The sequence below is a fragment of the Mauremys mutica genome, chromosome 2 (assembly GCF_020497125.1).
Source record: "Mauremys mutica isolate MM-2020 ecotype Southern chromosome 2, ASM2049712v1, whole genome shotgun sequence".
Taxonomy (NCBI): domain Eukaryota; kingdom Metazoa; phylum Chordata; order Testudines; family Geoemydidae; genus Mauremys; species Mauremys mutica.
The window spans coordinates 27,632,508-27,653,815 of NC_059073.1; the positions used below are offsets into that span (position 1 = coordinate 27,632,508).

General features: G+C 41.3%; 2 protein-coding genes across 2 annotated transcripts in view; one reads left to right on the plus strand and one right to left on the minus strand.

Annotated features, from left to right (window-relative positions):
• Nucleotides 1–317: 317 nt before the first annotated feature.
• MAL2 (mal, T cell differentiation protein 2) lies at nt 318–14,618 on the minus strand. The gene is made up of 4 exons (XM_045003956.1): nt 14,381–14,618; nt 11,105–11,275; nt 3,864–4,013; nt 318–1,610 (listed from the first exon to the last, which is right to left on the minus strand). Exons 1-4 carry the CDS (start codon nt 14,510–14,512, stop codon nt 1,539–1,541), a joined length of 525 nt encoding a protein of 174 aa, XP_044859891.1. The 5' UTR covers nt 14,513–14,618; the 3' UTR covers nt 318–1,538.
• TNFRSF11B (TNF receptor superfamily member 11b) overlaps nt 13,963–21,308 on the plus strand; it is a 142,594-nt gene continuing 135,248 nt past the window's right edge. The window contains exon 1 of the mRNA XM_045003951.1: nt 13,963–14,025. The gene's annotated coding sequence lies outside the window, so the exon portion shown is untranslated. The remainder of the gene's footprint in view (nt 14,026–21,308) is intronic.

Consider the following 21,308-nt stretch of genomic DNA (forward strand, 5'->3'; position numbering starts at 1 on the left):
AGAAGAATTCTTCTTTTGACTTAGCTGCATCTACAGTGGGGGTTAGGTCGACCTAACTATACTCCAGAGGGAGTGAATTTACAGCCCTGAGTGATGTAGCTAGATGAATCTAAGTTCTAGGTATAGACCAGGCCTGAGTAGGCAAGAAAGTGTACTACCCTGTCCACTTGCAAGTGGTCTCTACAGAACAAAAGCAAGGAGGGTATTGTAAGGAAGCTTACATTGTTGCTTTTCTTTTGATGACAAGGGGTCTTCAGTCTCTGAGGCTAACAATTTGGCACTTTTGCAAGAACTAAAAGTTATTACATTTTTTTTTAAAATATCTGCTAAATAGTGATAATGGGGGAGGGAAGTGATACGGTGTAACACATGTTTGTTAAGTTAAGTTTGGTACATTTATACCTCATTTATTTCATTACATAACTGGGATATTCAAAGCAAACTTGATCAGACTTCAACATTCCTGCAAAAGAATCTCCCTGGGTGGATCCTTATAGTCCAATGGTGTCCCACTGACTTCAGCAAGACTCTGCAGTGGCATAAGGATCTGCCCATGTAAAGATTCCTTTGCAAGATTGGGGCTTTAGGATGCAACAAATAAACCAATGCAAAAATTCAGATCAGAGAGAATTCAACATTCTGTAATACTCCATTCAAACAATATTGGCTCATACAGTAAACAACAAATGTACCACATGAAGTAAAAACTGTACTTACAGCAAGGTGAAACAGTGCAAATACTTTGTTTTAAACCAAAACATACCACAGATATACACAACACAAATGCACTGTTTACATTTTGCAATATAAATAGAATGGACAGAACTAAATCTGTGAATATAGGAAACTACAGACCAATAGTACTAAACAATTTGTATTTACTAAGGAATACAACACAATTATAGAAAAGATCAAATCATCACTGCCAGAAATGGCTGTAAAGTATTTCACAAGATTGTACTGGAAGGAAACTAAAATAGTTTTTCTTTAAGTTTTGCTTTAAAAAATATTAAGGCAATCTCACAAAAGTCAAGCTAGGTCCTCATCCTGCTAGGAGCAATGTGTGGCAGATGCTTGAATCTGTGCAGAGACCCAAGGATTCTGCCTATTTGGAGCTTATTGCAGGAGTGGGGCTTTTAATAATAATTAACCATAGGCATTGCAACTTGTAGCTTTTAGCTGCCTGTGCATATAACACATTTGTTTACCTTCCACTTCCTCCCTCCTAATTGTTTAGCACCAAAATTCAGTTGTCTGCTAATGATGCATCTATTTCTCACTAAACTGTAGAATACTATATAGATAGTAGAATAATGCTTCTAATTAGCATATAATAAGTAAAAAAAAAATCAGATTATTTCAATTAAAGTAATTCTAATATGAGCTTATCTGCATTTTTAACATTTTTAAAATAGAGTTTATACATAAAAGCCTTTTGGAATTCTGTTATAGTTTGAAAGACAAGTGTCATTTAATTTGATCTTATACACAATTACACAAACTAAACTAGAATGCTGAACCATTAACCTCTTCAAGTGCTATAGTTTCCATCTTCTTAAAGCAAGGGCTGTGCTACAACCATAACAGATAGTCGTTGCAAAGGCAAAAATCTGCAGAAGAAAAGGAGATGAATGACACATGATATTTCTATTACTCCAGTGCTCCTCAACTTTTCCCATAACCACATTTTACAAGGAAGCTTCAGAATTCCCCCACTCCCACCCCGTTAGCTCAAAAGCCATAATGAAAATTGGTTGTGACCCCCTGTGACCCTATCATGACCCTCTGGTCGAGAGCCTAGTGCTATGGCTTTGACAACATTGTGTCAAAAGCATCAAATCCTGACATCACTTTGCTACTTTGTAACTAAAGTAGGTCTTTTACCTAGGTCCTGGTGCAACCCTCTTAAATACTTATTTTTATACCTTGTAATTAAGTTTCTTCTCATTATCAAGGATGAACACAGTCATTTGGCTTTTGTTTGTATTCTTATTTAATTTCATTCATCTCCAAGTTAATGCATCTGCCTCCAGCAAACATAAGCTGAGGAGAAAGCTCCCACTAAAACAATATGGCATCAACATTTATTATTTACTTGTAGAAATAAGGAAATGACAATTATTTTTTTTTTGGTCCTTGAAGATAATCAGCCACTGGAATAAGTTACCAAGGGATGTTGTAAAGTTTCTAGCACTTACAGTCTTTAAATAAGGACTGGATGTCTTTCTGTAAGATGTGCTCTAGCTTAATCACAAGTTGTTTCGCTGCAGGGATCATAAGGTGAAATCTATGTTTGCGTTCATCCTACAAGTTATACTAGATGGCTCTATGAATTCATTTGTGAAGAACTAGGGAGGATGGAAACTAGAAAGGGATTTTTTTTTATTAAATTGAAATACTTTCTGATGTGTTCCAGGTCAGAATGATGGAGGCCTGACTCTTCCTCTCTGTACTTGGAGTCACTTAGATTATTACATCCGACCCATAACCCATACTACACATGCTTTGAGTGAGATGATGAATGTCTGGAAAACAGATGCTAATAACTGCTGGGATTATTACTTTTTTAAAAAGAACCTACACACATGCTTTAATCAATAATATAAACACCTGGAAGGTCATTGTCTTGACAGCAGATATTTAGCAGGGCTTTAATTTTTCTGTTTTCTCTATGCAGTCTTTATTTAACACTTTCTTGGTTAATGGCAGCAAAAATGAATGTGTGACAAGATGATAATTATTTTCATACACACTAAGTTTAATTAAGACACTTGGGGAACAGCAGTGAAGGAGCTAGGGGACAGTGCTCTTCTGTTTGGCTTTTCTTCCCCATATCCCATCAGCACTGCGAGGGGCCTAGAGACTGGAGCTTCTTCCCCACCTACAGCCTGGAAGAGTCCAATGGGGAGCTTCACAAGAGCCCCCCAACCCACTGCAGCTCAGGAGAACTATGAGAAAGGCAGGAATTCTGCATACTAAGTGGAACTTTACATCCGACATCTAGGAGCTGTAATGGCTCCTCATAAGTTTCTGAGTAGAATTCAGGATGCCGACCTATTATACAGACCTGACGGATTTGGGACATGGTTAATCTCTATTCCCATGTCATACTGCCACAGCTAGGATCAGCTGGAGCAGCCTTGTTATAACTGGGAGGATGATGCTTGTAGAGGATTCTCAGTGAGCTTCCTGGACTTTGAAACTAATTCTTCACAGCTAGACCCACTGCAGCCTGCATTTGTCTAGCTGCAAAGCTCATCCATATTTTTATTTTTTTTGCCTTTCAGAGAGGATGGGCTATGCACTGGAGCAATTTGTTTGTTTTATCTTCATAACAGCTGGTAGATATTTATGTCTAGGTGGGTTGAGCAGTCCTTTCTCATTTCTGTATTGTATATTTTAATTTTGATGATAGACACATATAGAGGTTTTTAATAAGCTTAAATAAATGTCTATGATCCCATGATCTAAACAAGACACTGTTAGAATGTGTAAAAACTAAGAACAGTATTTCCAATCCCTTGTGCTAAACCCACTGGCACACATCTATGGAAGAGGCAGCACAATTAATAATTGAGCCTTTACTTCCACCGACTAGTATGACTCACTCTAAATGTTCCCTTATAAAGAACATTATTCTGTAGTGAAGCTAATACCTACCACACAGTAACAACTTACTGGGGTGGGGGAGAAATAAAAAATTAAATCATCAATATGTGACTATTCTGTGCTGTGTAACACACAAAAACAGACAGTCCCTTTCCCGAAAAGTTAACATTCTAGTTAGCCATTAGATTAGTTGGGTAGCTAAAAAGGGTTAAAACAGACTTCCATCTCTTGATGTATATCTACAAAATACTTACTGAGGCTGCTATGCTTATGTTATACTCTTGATCACTTAGCAACATAGTGGCATTTGATGGAAGTCGATAATTATGCAGAGATGTTGTTGCTGCTTGCAGTAAAAAGGCTCCAAAATAAAAGACAAAAGTAGCCGCATGGAAAAGAAAATCCTGAAAAGAAAGTGACAGATTTAATCTATGTTGTAACTGACTCGATATGTGCATTCTTCCTAACTAATCTCTGAGTTCCAGTGCAAACAAAAGCAAGCTTAGAGGTGCCACATAGAAAACGTTCAGGTAATTCATCTAAAATTAATGGCATCAGAGTATAGTCATATTACAATGAAACACACCATAGTAAGAAGCTTTTTTAATTTTTATATCCTAAAAAAGTATACAAAGTGAAACAACTCAGTTATGTTACTCTGCAATACTATAAAAACAAAACAACAAAACCCACATCTTTAAAATAAATATAGCTTGACCTCTTAAATGATCTAGGTCAGCAATTATGTTGCCATGTTTTAAGGCACATTTGCAATAATGGCTATAATAACCCAGCAACTTTGTTACTAAAAAAAAATAACTAGAACCACTATTTCAAAGTAGTATGGTGCATACCATATTTATAGTAAAACACAAAACACATCCTATTACTTATCTCTCACACACACTATATTGTGCACATTTGTGTATACAAACATTTGCTATTTACATTCATTTAAAGAGGTGTTTTAAGTGTTAGGGGAGAGAAATTAAAACTGAGTCCTGTACATTTCAACTCCAGGCCCTAAGAGTCTGACTTTCCAGGCTGAGGGATACAATAAAGCTTTTAAAACCTCTCTAAAATATTTCTATTTCTATTCTGTAAAACACACAGTGTACAGAATCAGGGTGGATTTGATTTAAATCATGATTTAAATCACTAGTCAGGAAGACTCGATTTAATCATGGATTTCTACATAAAAGTGCATTCTTGTTGGTTGTTATAACCTTAATACATATTCTTCAAACTCAGAGACAGATGTAGGTTTCATTTTTAGAAGGTACACACTATATATTTTTAAGTGATTTATTTTGAAAACATTTCAGATTAGTTTTACAGCTATATTAGAAAATGAATGACTGTTTGGTTATGTCATTTACCAAAGGTAATTGAAGCAAGTATTTATGAAGTCACTGGGAGGTGAACTATCTCCAATTCAACAGGTTAAGCATTAATATTTGGAGGATTTTCCTGCCATGCTGTATTAGGAAAAGAACATCACCAGACAGTTAAATTGTTTTATTTAACTAAAACAACAACGTTATGTATTTTGGATTTTTTTCTTCAACAGCAAACATAATATTTTAACAAAACATGCAAATGAAATCTGAATTTACTTAAACATTCAAGTTTTTTAAAATCAGGTTTGTTTGTGTTAAAATTGTTTTTAACTAAAATAGTTAAATGAAATATAAAAAAAATTAAATTGACTATGTCAGCCAGGTCAACATGAGAAACTTAAAATATTGGCTTCTGCAGCTAACTCTGTCATCTTCACCTTTGTTTTCCTGTTTGTTCATAATCTGGAAAAGAAAAACAAGCTTTCCTGCTTTTTCAGGTCCCAGACGATTTGGAATGAATTAGTCCAAAGGAAGAAAATATTCTTTCTACGCCGGCAGAAGAAGCTACTGCTGTTAAAAGTGAGATTATCACTTCAACAGTCTCTGAATCCAAGTGCTTAAGTGACTTCCACCAGTTCACTGGTGTGACTTTCTTTAAAACATCATCAGCAAACATATATTTCTTGAATGGTTCACCCTTAGCTCTGAAGTTTATTATAGTTGGCATTATGGAGGAATAATTGCTGGATGTCCATGTCATAGCCAACTCCTCTTCTTCAGCAGTTAAGGTTTGACCCTCGTACCGATTATGAGAATATTTGCAAGAAAATGAGCTGGAAATAGTGCTTATCCTGCTCCTTTTTTTAATGCTTGTAATTTAACTCTGTCATTGCATAAGATCTCATTCAGTTCCTTCCAAATTTCAACAGCGTCAGCAATAAAACAGCTATTTCCCTGCATTTTGTTCAAGGCTACAGAAACAGACTTCAGGGTACACAGCATGTGTTCAACAATTCTCTTAAGCCCAATGTTGAGAACTTTGGCTGTGACAGGGCCATTTTTTCACAATTTTGTTCACAAACTATCATCAGATTAGGCCAGTTCTTGATATAGTGCTCAAAACAGTTCCATCGCACATCTTGTGGGAGAGTTAGCTTGGTTCCTCCCACTTTTTTCAGAGCAGCTGCTGCAAAGTGGATGTTACAAAAGTATTTTGCAATTTCAACATTAGCCTTTATTTCTGGAACACTGAAGTCTTTAGCTAGGAGGTACATCAAATGAGCACTGCAACCATATGTTATTAGCTTGGGAACTCTCTTCACTCTCTTATAAATGATTTCTTCTCATCTTGGATGCATTTGCAGCATTGTCTGTGACCAAGCTGCGTATTAGACATTTGAAATTTTTTTTCAGTTTGTTCTAGCTTTTACTGCTACTTCTTGTAAGTATTCTGCTGTGTGTGCATTTCCTGATGTATCAATTGTTTCTGTAAGGAAGACATTTCCTTCTTCTGGTTGTCACACAAGCTCATACAACAGGACCATTGTGCACACTGCTCCACCCATCAAGACTCAGGTTAACAATTTTACCCTCTAGACCTTTTGCACACTGCTCAATTTCTCTTTCATACACTTTATCCAGCAATTTGCCTGCAACATCTGCTCTGTTGGGTGGCCTGTATCCTGGTGTTAATGACTGAACCATGTTAATGAAGCATGGGTTCTCAATCATACGGAAAGGAGAGTTTGTTGCATAAGCAAACCAGGCAATTTTTTCATCAATTACCTCTTTTTGTAATCTGCTGGTTCTTATCACAAACTTAGCTATGGTTGTTTCTGGATGATGGAGATTTTTTTTTTGCTACTGGTGATATACTGTGGCTATGTGACATACATGATGGGACTGAAACAAGTTATTGGCAGATAACTCTGAAACTATGATGGTGATCTTGAAGGTGGATAGTCTTCAGAATCCTGTAGGTTGAGGATGGATTCTCCTAAACAAAATAAGTCAAATGCAGTTATGTAATTATTATTGCCATACTGCTCATTTAGTATTACTCATTGCATTCACTGACACACAGTATTACTTTAAAGGTGAAATTGTAAAAGGAAGTTCTGCCTATTTCAGCTATTTCTTTTTTATCACAACTGCATCTAAAATGATAGTACCATAGAGTACTAACTATATTTTTTGCTCAAACATGAGAATTCAAGAATAGTCCAGAAGGAAGACAGGCAGTCTTTAAGAAAGAAGTATGAAATAAAAAAAAGTTTACCAACCTGAAGATCCTGCATGTTCAGACATGTTCCTTTCATCATCTTCAACGCAGCTTCCTCCTGAGAAGGAACACTTCTCATGATGTTGTTTCATTTGGGCAACGAGGCCTTGCATTTCTTTGTTGCACTGTTTGCATTTTGCACGCATGCCTATCTTACCCACAGGTAGAGGAATTTCATTAAAATATTTCCAAACTGGGTCTCTTTTACAGCCTACTATCATTATAGATTTTCCCTTCTAGTGAGAGAATGATATGGTAGATCTCAAATCAATGAAGGCTACACTCAGAAAGACCACAAGGCTTCTGGATTATGATGCTCAGCTTCACTTTTGTTTCTACTGCCTGTCCCTCCCTCTCACATTTATCGCCAGACTTCTTCTCCTTGTCGGATCTATTCCGCCCCCAACAATCTTCCATTCATTGAACTTTTTGAAACTTTTCATTTTTAGAGAGCGGTAAAGGATTGATTCTGTGTACACAAATTTGCAGAGGGACAACAGGGTTGAGGTCTGTTATTTCTCACCTCTAGATATTATTTATTAAAAAACATTTTTGCTGTTAACAAGCATGTTATCGTTGGAGACACAAATCCACAGTTGGAGAACTGCAAAACTAAGCATCTCTGATGGTATCGTCTAGACTGAGCACTGAGTCCCATTGGATAGATAGAAAGATTAACCTAAATAATCTATACAGAAGTCCTTGGAGCCCCATAAGATTTTGACCCTAATCCATGAACTATTGGGACCCATTTACAACACTTTTCTTAAACATTACATGAATATATTGTCTCATACTACAGAATTAGAATTTATAATCCCTATTCCATAATGCCCAAAAAAATATTTTAAGGTGCCACCAAACTCCTTTTTGTTTTTGCGGATACAGACTAACACGGCTACCCCGATACTGTTCAGTGAGTATCTTAGTCCTAGCTGTACACAGAAGAGATATTTTAAAAAGAGAACTTGCCGTTTCCTCCATCCACATGCCGACCACTAACTTCCCTGGCAATAGGTACAGTGATGATACGTATCAACAGTAAGGTTCTAACCAGGACATGATGCCTGTGATCCAAAACCTAACTGTTTACTGTTAGGATTTTTAAATAAAAGAACATGGTGCCCAATTCTCCACTGCCTTACACCTTGCACAATCACTTAAATCTTGTGCGAAGTGTGTGTAAAATGCCACCAGATCAGAATGGAATGGTAGCTTACACCTAGTTTGTGCAGATGTAAATGACTACACAATATGTAGGGCAGCAGAGAATAAAGTCTATGGTCTTTGTCATATCTCGTTCAGTATAGAGCAGGGGATCTCAAACTGGCGGTCGGGACCCCTCAGGGGGTCACGAGGTTATTACATGGGGGGTTGAGAGCTGTCAGACTCCACCCAAACCCTGCTATGCCTCCAGCATTTATAATGGTGTTCAATATATTAAAAAGTGTTTTTAGTTTATAAGGGGGGGGGTCGCACTCAGAAGCTTGCTGTGTGAAAGGGGTCAAACAAAAGTTTGAGAATCACTGGGAGCAACGCAACTTCCTTACTGATGCTGAGTTAGTATCTTACTCTCATGAGTAATCACACTAGATTGAATATGGCTAAGCAGGAAGTAAGGAAGGAAGTAAGGAAGCTCGGAGTAAGGTTGGTAGAATCTTACCCTAAAAGTGCAACTCATTTGCATCCAGGAGAGTGGAGTTTTGGGGTTTTAAAATATTTTTATTTTAAAATAAAAGATACTGGACTCTTCTTATAATTTTCCATGACAAGCAATAATAATTAAAATAATATGCTTGGACTTTTTCCATTTTTGGCCTTCTCAAACCACTAACCTTAATTAGCCATTCTGAATTCCATGCCAAATTTTAGTTTCTGCAGCATAAGGAATACTACAAAAATCTTTTTCTTTAAACACTTTCCAATGTAAGTGTTAGATCAAACAGCAACATGGTATACTATCTTTTTATTTAAAAATTTTAAAAAATGAGTTTATATAACCAGATTAAAAAACCCTTGTTTTTTCAAAGTCCTCCACAGAATTTGCCATTTGCAATAGATTTCAGCAATGGAGAGGTCATGGTATCTTGCTGAAAAAAATCTAGGTCCAGCAGGTACTATGCTGAACTGTGGCCAAATGGTAATTATCTTTCGGCCATTAGTGATCTGGACTGGATTTTGAGCCAGTGAACTAGGTATAAAAGGTTCATATCCCATTTCTTTGACTTGTTAATCACAGGGAATTTTTAACAAAAATCACAGGCAAACATCATAGGCATGGCTTTCACAGATGATGTGCACCTGTTACTATTTTTCTCATATAAGGGAAGTTCCAGCAGCAGCACTCAGTTTATCACAGAGAGGTGTCAAAATTCCTTATCCTACAGATATAAAAATACCCAACAAGCATCTGATAGGACAAAGTGAATAATGTATAATGCATACTTATAAGGAGAGTTATGGGATGAACGTTTGTGTAGTACTTTGAACATGCAAAAAAAGCACTATGGCTCCAGTCCAGCACTTAATTATGTGCAGAACTTTAAGTCTGTGATTGGTTCCACTGAAACCAATGACACTGTTCACTTGCTTAAAAGTAATGCACATGCTTTATGTGCTTTCCTGCATATTAACTGATGTGACTGCCACTGAACAACACTAACCACCCTCTGTGAAATTCCCTGCAGTTTCCCCAACATCTGTCTCACAATCCCTGGATCATGACTTTTATTTTGTGAATAAAGCATTAAAAAGTCATTAACAAGCTTAACTTGATTTGTGGTTTAATTCCATTTAAGAGTTGAAGTTGTACTTTGTTTGTATGTATAGTGAAACACTGGTGCTATGGTGCTAAAGTCTGTTTGGACAGAATCCAGACTATCACTGCTAATGGACTCATTACACAAGTTTAATCTTTCAAACCCCAAACTTATGAAGTTCTATGACCTTTGATTCAAGATTCGCACAGTTCTAGGGACTCTCAACACAGTTACTTGGATATCAAGGGATGCACAACCATGGATGTTTATACTGAAACATACAAATCTGGCTAAAAGCAGTATGATTGCCAGTAATAAAAATGAGCCACACAGAAGAAAGGTTATTTAATGAAGGTGTTGACAAATTAGGCATAACTGCATTTTAATACCATAAAGATTGCTAGAAGGTCTGATTCTTTGTGTATTTTCTCTGCCTGTTATTGCTCACTCAAAAAGTCTCACAATACTAAAAAATAGAATGATACAGAATTGTATTTCACCACTTTTAGGCAGTTAGAAACTCCCCATTCTGAGCATTCACCTCACAAGAACACATTTTTTAGGTAATAGCACAAGAGAACACAAACTATAAGTCATTGAGGGACACAATTGGTAACTTTCCAATAGTTTGTGATAGGCATATAACTTGCATAAAATGGATCAGATTACTGCTGTCTATTTTATTTTTTATTTTTTAATATGGAGGCACAGCTTCGGAGGACTACTGGTTTCAGCATGTAAGGCTTCAGCATGTAAGGCTTCATCATAACTAGCAGAATCTTGCCATGTGATTGAATGAACACTGAGCACTGCATGCTGGGACCTGTAGTTCCACAGGCTGCACCATCAAATTAAAAGAACAGGGCAGACAAGAGTCTCTGAAGAACTCTGAACTATATTTGTGCTGCAGGCCATGCTTTGGCCATTCATGATGTGAAAGCCAGGCACCAACACTAGCATAACATTTAAAGACCTGATCCAAAGCTCATCAAAATTAATTAGAATTTCTTCAGTAACTTCAATGGGCTTTGGATCAGACCTTAAGAGTCTTATGAAGAGTAAGATCAGTTTGTTTTTTTTCTCATAAAATCATGCCCACAAGGGAAAAAACTTACCACTTGGTTCCAGTCCACAGCAATTCTGTGTGTATAACTAAAAAGGAACACGCCCAGGAAGAGGATGGACAAAAAACAAGCAGTCACTGACACAAACATCACCCATCCCTGCAGCAGAGGCAGTGGAACCCTAGTGGCAGCTATCAAAATCCAGACGAGTGCTCCAAACAGCTGTAGAAAAAAACAAAACCATGATGAGAATAATGGCTTAACGCTGAATCTTGGCCAGCCCCTCCAGACTAAGAACTAACTGTTCATTTATTTTTTTAAAAATAAACTTTCTGGTGCAATTTTTGGCACTGGGGTAAAATATTCAAAAAATCCCCTCTTGAAAAGTGACTTAGCTATTCAAAAGGCAAAGTAATTGAAAGTCAATGGGACATAAGCTTGTAAATCATTTTTGAAAATGGGATTTAGGTTCCTAAATCACTTAATTGCTTCTAAAGTTTCACTGAAATCTGATTTTGAAGGAAATACAGGACAAGTGAAAATATTATCAAAATGCATTTATCCTAAAATAGAAATAAATAAATCTATATCTGTTGCAACTGGTATGCCAAGGATGTAAATGAGATTGAAAACTAAATCTTATACCCATATATAGTTTTGTTAGCTCCCAGCAGATACAGATATGAGATAATTATAAATGTATACACAGGACTTATTGTTTATACCCAAAAGTGTAAAAAAGCAACAAACAAAAGTAAAATATAAAAAACTAGCAGAACTATGCTAGTCTGCTGTGTCATGAAAGTCAGATAAATGAAGCGACAAAGAGTCCTGTGGCACCTTATAGACTAACAGATGTATTGGAGCACAAGCTTTCGTGGGTGAATACCCACTTCAGACGCATGTGGTGGGAATTTCCAGAGACAGGTATAAATATGCAGGCAAGAATCAGTCTAGAGATAATGAGGTTAGTTCAATCAGGGAGGATGAGGCCCTCTTCTAGCAGCTGAGGTGTGAACACCAAGGGAGGAGAAACTGCTTTTGTAGTTGGCTAGCCATTCACAGTCTTTGTTTAATCCTGAGCTGATGGTGTCAAATTTGCAAATGAACTGAAGCTCAGCAGTTTCTCTTTGGAGTCTGGTCCTGAAGTTTTTTTGTTGCAGGATGGCTACCTTTAAATCTGCTATTGTGTGTCCAGGGAGGTTGAAGTGTTCTCCTACAGGTTTTTGTATATTGCCATTCCTAATAATTAACAACCTCCCTGGACATACAATAGCAGATGTAAAGGTAGCCATCCTGCAGCAAAAAAACTATAAGATCTATATAATTAGGAGCAGAATTTAGTCCTACAAAGTTGCAGCACACTGATCTTCTCAATTCATGACTTCAATCAAACACAGATCTCTGTAAGAGTGATACTTGCTTCCTGAAATGTGTTCCTGTAATACAGAAAGCCTTAACTTGATTGAAATAGAACTCATCTATTAACTGCGCACTGCTCAAAATTTATATTGAGTTACCATTTCCAATTCAACCCTCTCAGAGTATAAAGTTGCAGATAAAATTTTCAGACTGCAAGAACTACAACTTCAAAATAATGCCTGCCCAGTTTCTTCTGAATCTAGGACCTCAGACTCAATTTTCAGAAGTTGCCTGCATTTGGAGTAAGTAGGGCTCCTTTGGTATAAAATGCAACCATCTGTGGATAAAATGAGGCTGATGATGTAAAAGTGCATTGGCAGCCTGCATTCAGCATTCCCATGGATTAGTATTATCAGCCTTCAAGTTACTGGTATTTTCAAGGGCTTCTCTTCAGGTTTTAGTTGTTGTGAGGAAGCAGGTTTTCTCCAACTTTTATAGCACTGGAGGCTCAGAACATTATTCAGAGAACAGACATTTAATTGGTAGTAACAAGCACAATCTTTTCTGCAACATCCCACTACAGAGACTGGTAGCGTGGTTACTAATTTAAACATCCAGTGTGCTCGTGGGCAGGCCCAATATCAGAGAAACACCAAGAATAACCTGAGAACGTCAGCACCTGTTACGTAAGCTGGCAAATCCATCACGCTGTTAATTTTTGGTCATTGCTGATCTGGGCTCCAGTCCTGCAACTGGATCCTTGGATCAGTGTGGAGGCCATTTTGAAAAAAGTCAGGGCACCGTGTAGATGGGAAGGCATGTCTATAGGGATCCATTTGAAAGACTGGGGCCCAGGTAAGTATTCAAATCTGTGACTGTAAGAAGAAAGACATTCTGGGTGAAATCCTGGACTGATTGAAATCAATGGGAGTTTGCCATTAACTTCAGTGAGGCCAGTATTTCACCTCTAACCTGTTAGTAATCATGATGCTGATCCTGCAAACTCTTACCCTTGTCCTAATGCTGAGGTCAGGAGTAGTCCCAATGGGACTGGGCATGCCAGTAAGGCTAAGCATGCAGGCTAAAGTTTGAGCGGGCCTAAAAACAAATACACTCTATATTTTTACTTCCTTGGACTTCTGAATCTGATCTAAACGTGTGGAGGATCAAGACTGTCTTGATTAAAATAAAGCAGTGTAAAATACATACACAGTGTTCTGTGGCTGCTGCCCCGTAATTAAAAGGGAACAGGAGCCAAGACACAGCTGTGAAAAACACAGATCTGCGTGGAGATCAGGAGAACAAACACCTCTGGTGTTGTATGATGGACAGGATCCCCCTTCCTGGGGAAGCTTTGAGGTGGGAAAACAGGGATTAGGCAAAATGGAGGCATGGGGAAGCTCCCCCCCCCCCCCTTACACACATTCATTCCCCCAACTGACTGTCCTTCCCCCCCCGCATAAAGTCCAATGCTCCAGTTCTCCCGGCTCCTCCTCTGGGGAATAGCTCCTGGCAGGAGAATGCAGAGTCTGCTCTTGCTCTCCGGCTTCCTGCTCCAGGAGCAGAACCTCATGATGCTGCCACCACCTTTCCCACCTACAAAATGGCAGGTTAGCAGCGTGGGGGGGCTACGGTGCCGCCTGTTCGCAGCAGCCTGGGCCCCCGCACACGGGGGACGGGCAGGTGTGCGCACCCCCCGCCCCTCCCAGCCGCCGGTTGTGTGTGCGGGACGCCGGCCCGGCTGCTCTGGGAATGTCACAGCAAGCGAAGGCCAGGCGCCCCGGGCTCGGCGCAACAAGTGCTGGGCGGCGGCGGCGGCAGGATTTGAGGCTCTGTTGGGAGGAGGGGCTGGGATTCAAGGCAGGAGCGAAGGAAAGGGGGGGGGGCGGAGAAGAGGCGAGCGGGGAGCCCGTGCCCAGCAGCAGCACTGCCCTCCCCGAGCAGCCCCCGGCCCGGGTCACTCACGATCTCCAGGCAGATGAAGGCTCCCGAGTAGGTGCGCAGGATGTCCAAGCCCACGGGCAGCGTGATCCTGGGCGCGGGGAAGTAGGCGGTGGGGTTGGGGGGCGGCGGCATGGAGCCCCCCCTGGCCGACATGCTGCCGCGGAGCGAGCCTGGCCCGGACGTGGCCGCAGGTTGTGGGGAGGCTGCGCCCGGAGCAGGTGCAGGAAGCGTGTGTGCAACACCCAAGCGCTGGGCCAGCCCCTGCGCCGGGCGCCGCCCCGTCCCCAGCCCGGGGGCTGCTGCACGCGCCGCCCGCCCCGCCGCCGCCGCGCCTGGGAGCGGCAGGCCCGGTTCGCTGCCTGCTCCGGGGGCTTCACACAGCGTCAGCCCCCTGCCCCTGCCGATGAGCCCAGACTCGGGCCCCGGGGTGTTCCCAAGTCAGGGTCAGGCACCCCCGCCTGCCCCTCACCCCCCAGGCCCTCCGGCCCTTTTCATCAGGCCCCTGTTCTGCGAGACCGCCCGGCCCCCTCCTGCCACAATCCCAGCCGCTGCCTGCCCTGCAGCCGGAGCGCTTCCAAACCGTGCCAAGGAAACCACTATACCCGCTCGTGCACCACACGGTTCACTTCCTCGCCCTCGTGTGCCCCTGTGACCTGTCCTGAGACCAAGTGTGGAAGGGGAGGAACCCCCGGTGGGCCAGCCGCCACTCCACCCTGGTCCCACAGATATCCGTTGGTGGCTCCTCCGTGGAGCCTTGAGCATGGGCGTGGACTCTTGTAGCCCCTGGCCCAGGGCTGGCTCTAGACCCCAGCGCGGCAAGCACGCGCGTGGGGCGGCCCTTTCCCGGGGGGGCGGCAGGCTGGGCCAGCGGACCTGCAGTAGTCATGACTGCGGAGGGGGCGCTCGTCCCGCGGCTCCAGTGGACCTCCCGCGGGCATGGCTGCAGACAGTTCGCTGGTCCCGCGGCTCGGCTGGACCTCCCGCAGGCATGCCTGCGGCAGCTCCAGCAGAGCCGCCGGACCTGCGAACCATCCGCAGCTGCGGGAGGTCCAGCCGAGCCGCGCGACCAGCGGACCCTCCGCAGTCATGCCCACAGGAGGTCCGCTGCTCCCGCGGCTCCGGGGCACCTCCCGGGCATGACTGCTTGGGGCGGCCAAAAACATAGAGCCGCCCCTGCCCTGGCCCCAGGGTGTTCCTGAGCCTGCTGAACTGGAATTAATTTGCAAAATGGACACCATTAAATGAGGCTTGAATAAAGACTGGAAGTGGATGAGTCATTACAAAAAGTAGAACTATTTCCCCATGTTTATTCTCCCCCCCACCCAGTGTTCCTCACACCTTCTTGTCAACTGCTGCAAATGGACCATTCTGATTACCACTACAAAAAGTTTTTTTTCTCTCCTGCTGGTAATAGTTCACCTTAACTGATCACTCTCCTTAGAGTGTGTATGGTAACACCCATTGTTTCATGTTCTCTGTGTGTATATATATCTTCCTACTGTATTTTCCACTGCATGCATCCGATGAAGTGGGCTGTAGCCCACAAAAGCTTATGCTCAAATAAATTTGTTAGTCTTTAAGATGCCACAAGTACTCCAGTCCCTAGACTGTTCCCAACCCAGGGCCAGACAACCCCCGCCCGTAGCCCAGTTGGCCAGAGACACCCCCATAGCCCACTGGCCCCTGGGATGTTCCCAACCCCACACTTAGGGCCAGAGCCCCTCCTGCAGGCCCCCAGTCCCTGGGGTTTTTGCAATCTGAACCCAGGACCAGATCCCTCCTGCAGTCAGACCACCAAAATCATGAGATTGGTTTATAATCATGAGATTTAAAAAATAATTTGGGATTCTTTTTATTTGCCTTCTCATTACAGAGACTTTAGGGTTCATGGTTTCAAGCTTTATCCATGCAACCATAAAGGCTTATAACTATAGCTTTAAATAATCAACCAGCCAAAACTGAGATTATAATGCAGTCACTTGACTCCAGGAGTTGGAGTTTTAAGAAAAACATCAAATATCACAAGGTTTATGAAGAAATTATGAGACTTCACCATTAAAGGCAGGGACTTTCTTCAGATTTGTTTATAACATGCAGAGGGTTTCCCCTCCAAAGTACAATAAGAAATTGCATATGTACTTTAGTAACATCCAAGTTTAGAAAAGGGTAGCAGGACAAAAGACTATCACTTAAATTCCAGTAGGGGAAAATGTTGTTAATGAGAGACCAAACTTATAGCCCGAAATACATCTGGAAACATGTGCATTCATCATGCTGCTTATAATAAACTTTATCTCATTTAATTTAGTAAAAGATATCATCGCAGATAAAAGATAAAATAATCATAAAATATTTGTTCTTGTTTGCTGTCCCCATTCAGGATTTTGAGATTAGGATGGATATTCTGTAGAGATATCTGGGGCATTGTCCCCACTCAGAAAATAGATTGGAGTAAAACAAAATAAACCATCCCAAATCTGTGCACCAGTCTCAGCTTTTTTTTTTTTTTTTAAACAATTACTTTTTCAGACGAAGGATTCATGCCAGGGTAGCTGCTCTGCTTCCTCAGACTACATGATTCACTAATTATACCTCAATTTTTGTGTGACTATGTTGAGGTACCTTGTGTTTGATTTTCAGAAGTGCTAAGTATTACAACCTGCCCCGTTACCCTTCTGTATGGACACAAGTCTGTTGTAAGAGGGCCCAGCCACTGGGTCCCACATGGTTCTAAGCCAATGGCTCTCAATCCTTCCAGACTAATGTACCCCTTTCAGGAGTCTGATTTGTCTTGTGTACCCTGAAGTCACACCTCACTTAAAAACTACTTGCTTACAAAATCAGACATAAAAATACAAAAGTGTCACAGTACGCTATTACTGAAAAATTGCTTACTTTCTCATTTTTACCATATAATTATAAAATAAATCAATTGGAATATAAATATTGTACTTTCATTTTGGTGTATAGTATATGGAGCAGTATATTGTCTATATGAAATTTCAGTTTGTACTGACTTTGCTAGTGGTTTTTGGAAGCTGTTATAAAACTAGGCAAATATCTGTGGAAGACCTCTGCATCCCCCTTGGATACATGTGTCCTTGGTTGAGAACTATTGTTCTAAACCAGCTGTATTTGGCCTGAGGCTAGTCACTGTTTCTAATTCTGGGTCTATAGGGCACATTCCCAAGCCCAGATCACTTGTCTGAGTCCTTCACTGAGACATGAGACTCCATAGTTCAGCAGCCCTAGAGCACCAAACCAGTGCCTTAGACCTCTTGAGCCCTCTAGTTGCTTTCATACAGACCCTCAAGTGTCTCACTTGGTTGTGGGTGCTCTGCCCTTCTAGTTTAACTCCTTCAGGGACTGTGTCGCAAGAAAGCACCTATAGGTTTAGCAAAGGAATTTTATAACCACACTCCCTTAATTCTTAAAAGCACTCAAGAGTGCACTTTGACAAATAAAAAAAAAAAGGCCTGAAATGCCCCTTTTCTTAGTTTGTTTTCACTAGGAGTTGGAGGGTTGTCAGCGTCTCAGGCTGGACAGATTCCCCCTGTCCTTTTCTCTCCTGCATGCCCTTCTTCCAATCATAGGTGCCGACTCCAGGACTGGAGCACCCACAGGGAAAAATTAGTGGGTGCTCTGCACCCAGCAGCAGCCAAGGTCCCCTCCCCCTGCCCCACCTCCTCCTCCCCCCCCGAGGCATGCTGCGTCCAGCGCCTCTGCCTACCTCCCAGCATTTCCCACTTCCTCCTCCCCCCGCACCAAACATCTGTTCGCACGCTCTGGGAGGAGGAGGAGGGGGAAGAGGTGGGGGTGGGGATTTGGGGAAGGGGTTGGAATGGGGGTGGGGGAGGGGTGGGAAGAGGCGGGGCAAGGCCTCATGGAAGGGGTGGAGTGGGGGCAGGGCTGGGGGCAGAGTGGGGGGTCGAGCACCCACAGAAAAGAGGGGAAGTCGGTGCCTATACTTCCAGTGGCGATGATCAGTCCCCTGGAGAGTTGCACCCCCTTTTAAATAATGTCTCTCTCTCTTTGCCATGTTCTCCCCGGGATGTTCCAGACCCTTCCCCCACCTGTGGGTTCCAGTGCAGAAAGTCAATTGTTCCATGGGATAGGGAGCAGAAAGAGAATTGGAGCCAATGGCCATCGATTGCTCTATTGACGGCTTCTCAGGCCATTTCTACACTACAAAATTATGTTAACCTACAGCCACTGCAGTTATGAAATCACTTGTGTGTGTGCACACCTGGTTCCTTGTGTCGGCGGTACACGTTCTCACCAGAAGCACTTGTATCAATTGTAGTGTCAGCGTGTGGCATTGTGGGACAGCTCCTGAAAGCCAGTAAAATCAATGTAGGCAATGCAGTGTCTACAGTGACTCTGCATCAATCTAATTACATCGACCGTGACTCTGCGCCGCTCGGGGAAGTGGCATTACTAAATTGGCATAGAGAGTCACTTACATCATCCGGAGCCAAATGTAAGTGAAGACACTTCCACAGCTTGGTTGATGCAAGGCAGCTTTCATCAACCTAACTGTGTAGTTTTAGCCCAGATCATCCTTCTGTGAGGTATCAAGCAACTTTCCTGAGCAGGCACCGTCTGCAGTGTTATATGATAAAATGCCTTAGACAAGTGTGTTCATTAAGCCACACAAAATTGAGTCCAAAGTATGGTACAGAATATCTCACCCTGTCAAAGAGAGACCCAGAATTTCCATTGAATTTAGGTACCTCATAATTGGCGCATATACAATTTGTGACACTTCTGAAACTGTGGTTTTAAATGACTATTTTGTGTCAGGTTTTATTTTCTCTCCATAACTATCAAAATGGTCATTCTTTGGCTATAATTTTTCTTTGAAAGTTAAGTCCTGGTGAGTCATTGGTTTACTAGTATGCCATAATCCAATAGATTATGTCACTTGAGCAATGCTATCCATGGGGAGAAGTATGTGTGGGTGGATTTCTTCCTGATCAGCGTATGCTGTGAACCATGTGATTTAATTATCATTATCTTATCCTGCATAAGTAGAAATGTTAGTGATTTGGTCATAAATTTATCCAGTTCTTTTATTACTGAGCCACAGAATTGGCCTTTGACCTCCAGCAGCAGCAAATTCTACAGGCTGATTATGTGTTATGTGATGTCATTTTTCCTTTCACTTGTTCTAAATATAACATTAATTTCAACCTGCACATTCCTTTAAGCCATGGTCGTAATTAGCAAAGCTCTTCTGAAATCACAGTTGTTTTCTGTAGTTATGCCCAAATTTTGCCTTTGGATGCTCATACAGAGGATGTGACTGAGCCCAAATCAGAGTTAGCGGAGGATTTAGCTTAAAACCTAGCTGTTTAAATGGAAATAGTGAATTTATCTTGAAACATCCCAGTTTGGCCATGTATATTACATTATTGCTTGTGATAATTTACATACACACAGAGTTTGATGTGTCTCAATTCCTGCTTAAAATTTTGTTAAATTCTTTAGTAGGTTAGTGCAATAAAATAGTTTAATATTGAAAATTTAGTTTCAGTGACTTAGGCAGATGTTTATGTTGGACATCTTGGTTACTAGTGTTTTCAGGTTAACAACCACCTCTTGGCGTCTTATTAGGATGAACTGATGCTGCTATTTCATCTGGCTGGCTATAGAATCAACAAGATGACAGGAGTGTATTGATAACAGTACTTAGCAAGGTCTATCTCTTCAACCATTGTTTTAAAAAAATTATGCAAACAAGCTCTAAACTGCTAGATAGCTATTGCCCTCACTATTCATGTATCTTATATTTCAGCATGGTGTAAAGCTCCAGATTGTCATTGAAGTTAAAAATTAGTTGTTGTAGTTTTTAAGATGACAAAATTATTCATGAGTGTGAGCGTGAAGCACAAATTCATACCCATGATTTTCTCTACATCACAATGGCAATGGTTAGTGGTGTGATGGCATTGATAGAATGACACTTTGGTTTTTAAAAGTAGGTTAATTGATTTAAAATTATCGCATATATTGTTGTCAACAAAGAGGGAATCCTTTGAATTTTCCATTTTTCTGCTTATTTAATTTAAGTTCTTTTAGAACATACGTTAGGTGATGCTAAATAGATTATCTAGAAGATGTAATAAGCATCAATGTTTGAATTAATTAATCATCAGTTATCTAGATTCCCAGTATAACTATGTAGTATATCCTTTTGTCTTTGACTAGTTATTTACTGATACATGCACTGAATGTATGTAAAGAGTTGAAATATTTGAGCTTCTGTCTGCAGTAGTTTCCCCAAAATGTGATAGAACCATCATACCAACATGTGGTGCCTGATACCTGTGAACAAGTGTGTCACAATGCCATCTGGAAGCTGGCCACCCCTGAATGCAACCAGTCAGCAGCAAACCAATTTGGCATGGGGAGATCAACTGTTGGGGCCATTGTCTTGCAAGTTTCAGAGTAGCAGCCGTGTTAGTCTGTATCTTGCAAGTGTGTGATGCCATGGAAAGGCTACCGTCGCACCAGTTTATAAGCTTGGTAATGCTCAGGAGGTTATTGATGGCTTCGTAAGCATGGGATTTTCCAAACTGTACTGGGGCAATTGAAGCAACCTATATGCCTATTATTCCCCCCCTCTCCCCCACATCCCTGCCATCAGGGCTCAGAATTCATAAACAGAAAAGGGTATTCCTATGGAGTTTCAAGGGCTTGTCGACCACCATGCCAGGTTTATGGATATAAATGTTGGGTGGTCTGGAAGGGTCTAGGATTCTAGAATATTTTGGAACTCAGAATATTTAAGTTAATGGACTGTTTGCCCCGGGAATGCTATGGACATTAATAGTGTGAACATTGCTCTGGTGATCCTGGGAGACCCAGCTTATCCTCTGCTTCCCTGGCTAATGAAGCCATTCACAGGCTGCTTGGCCAGAGATAAAGAACTGTGATCAACTCCTTA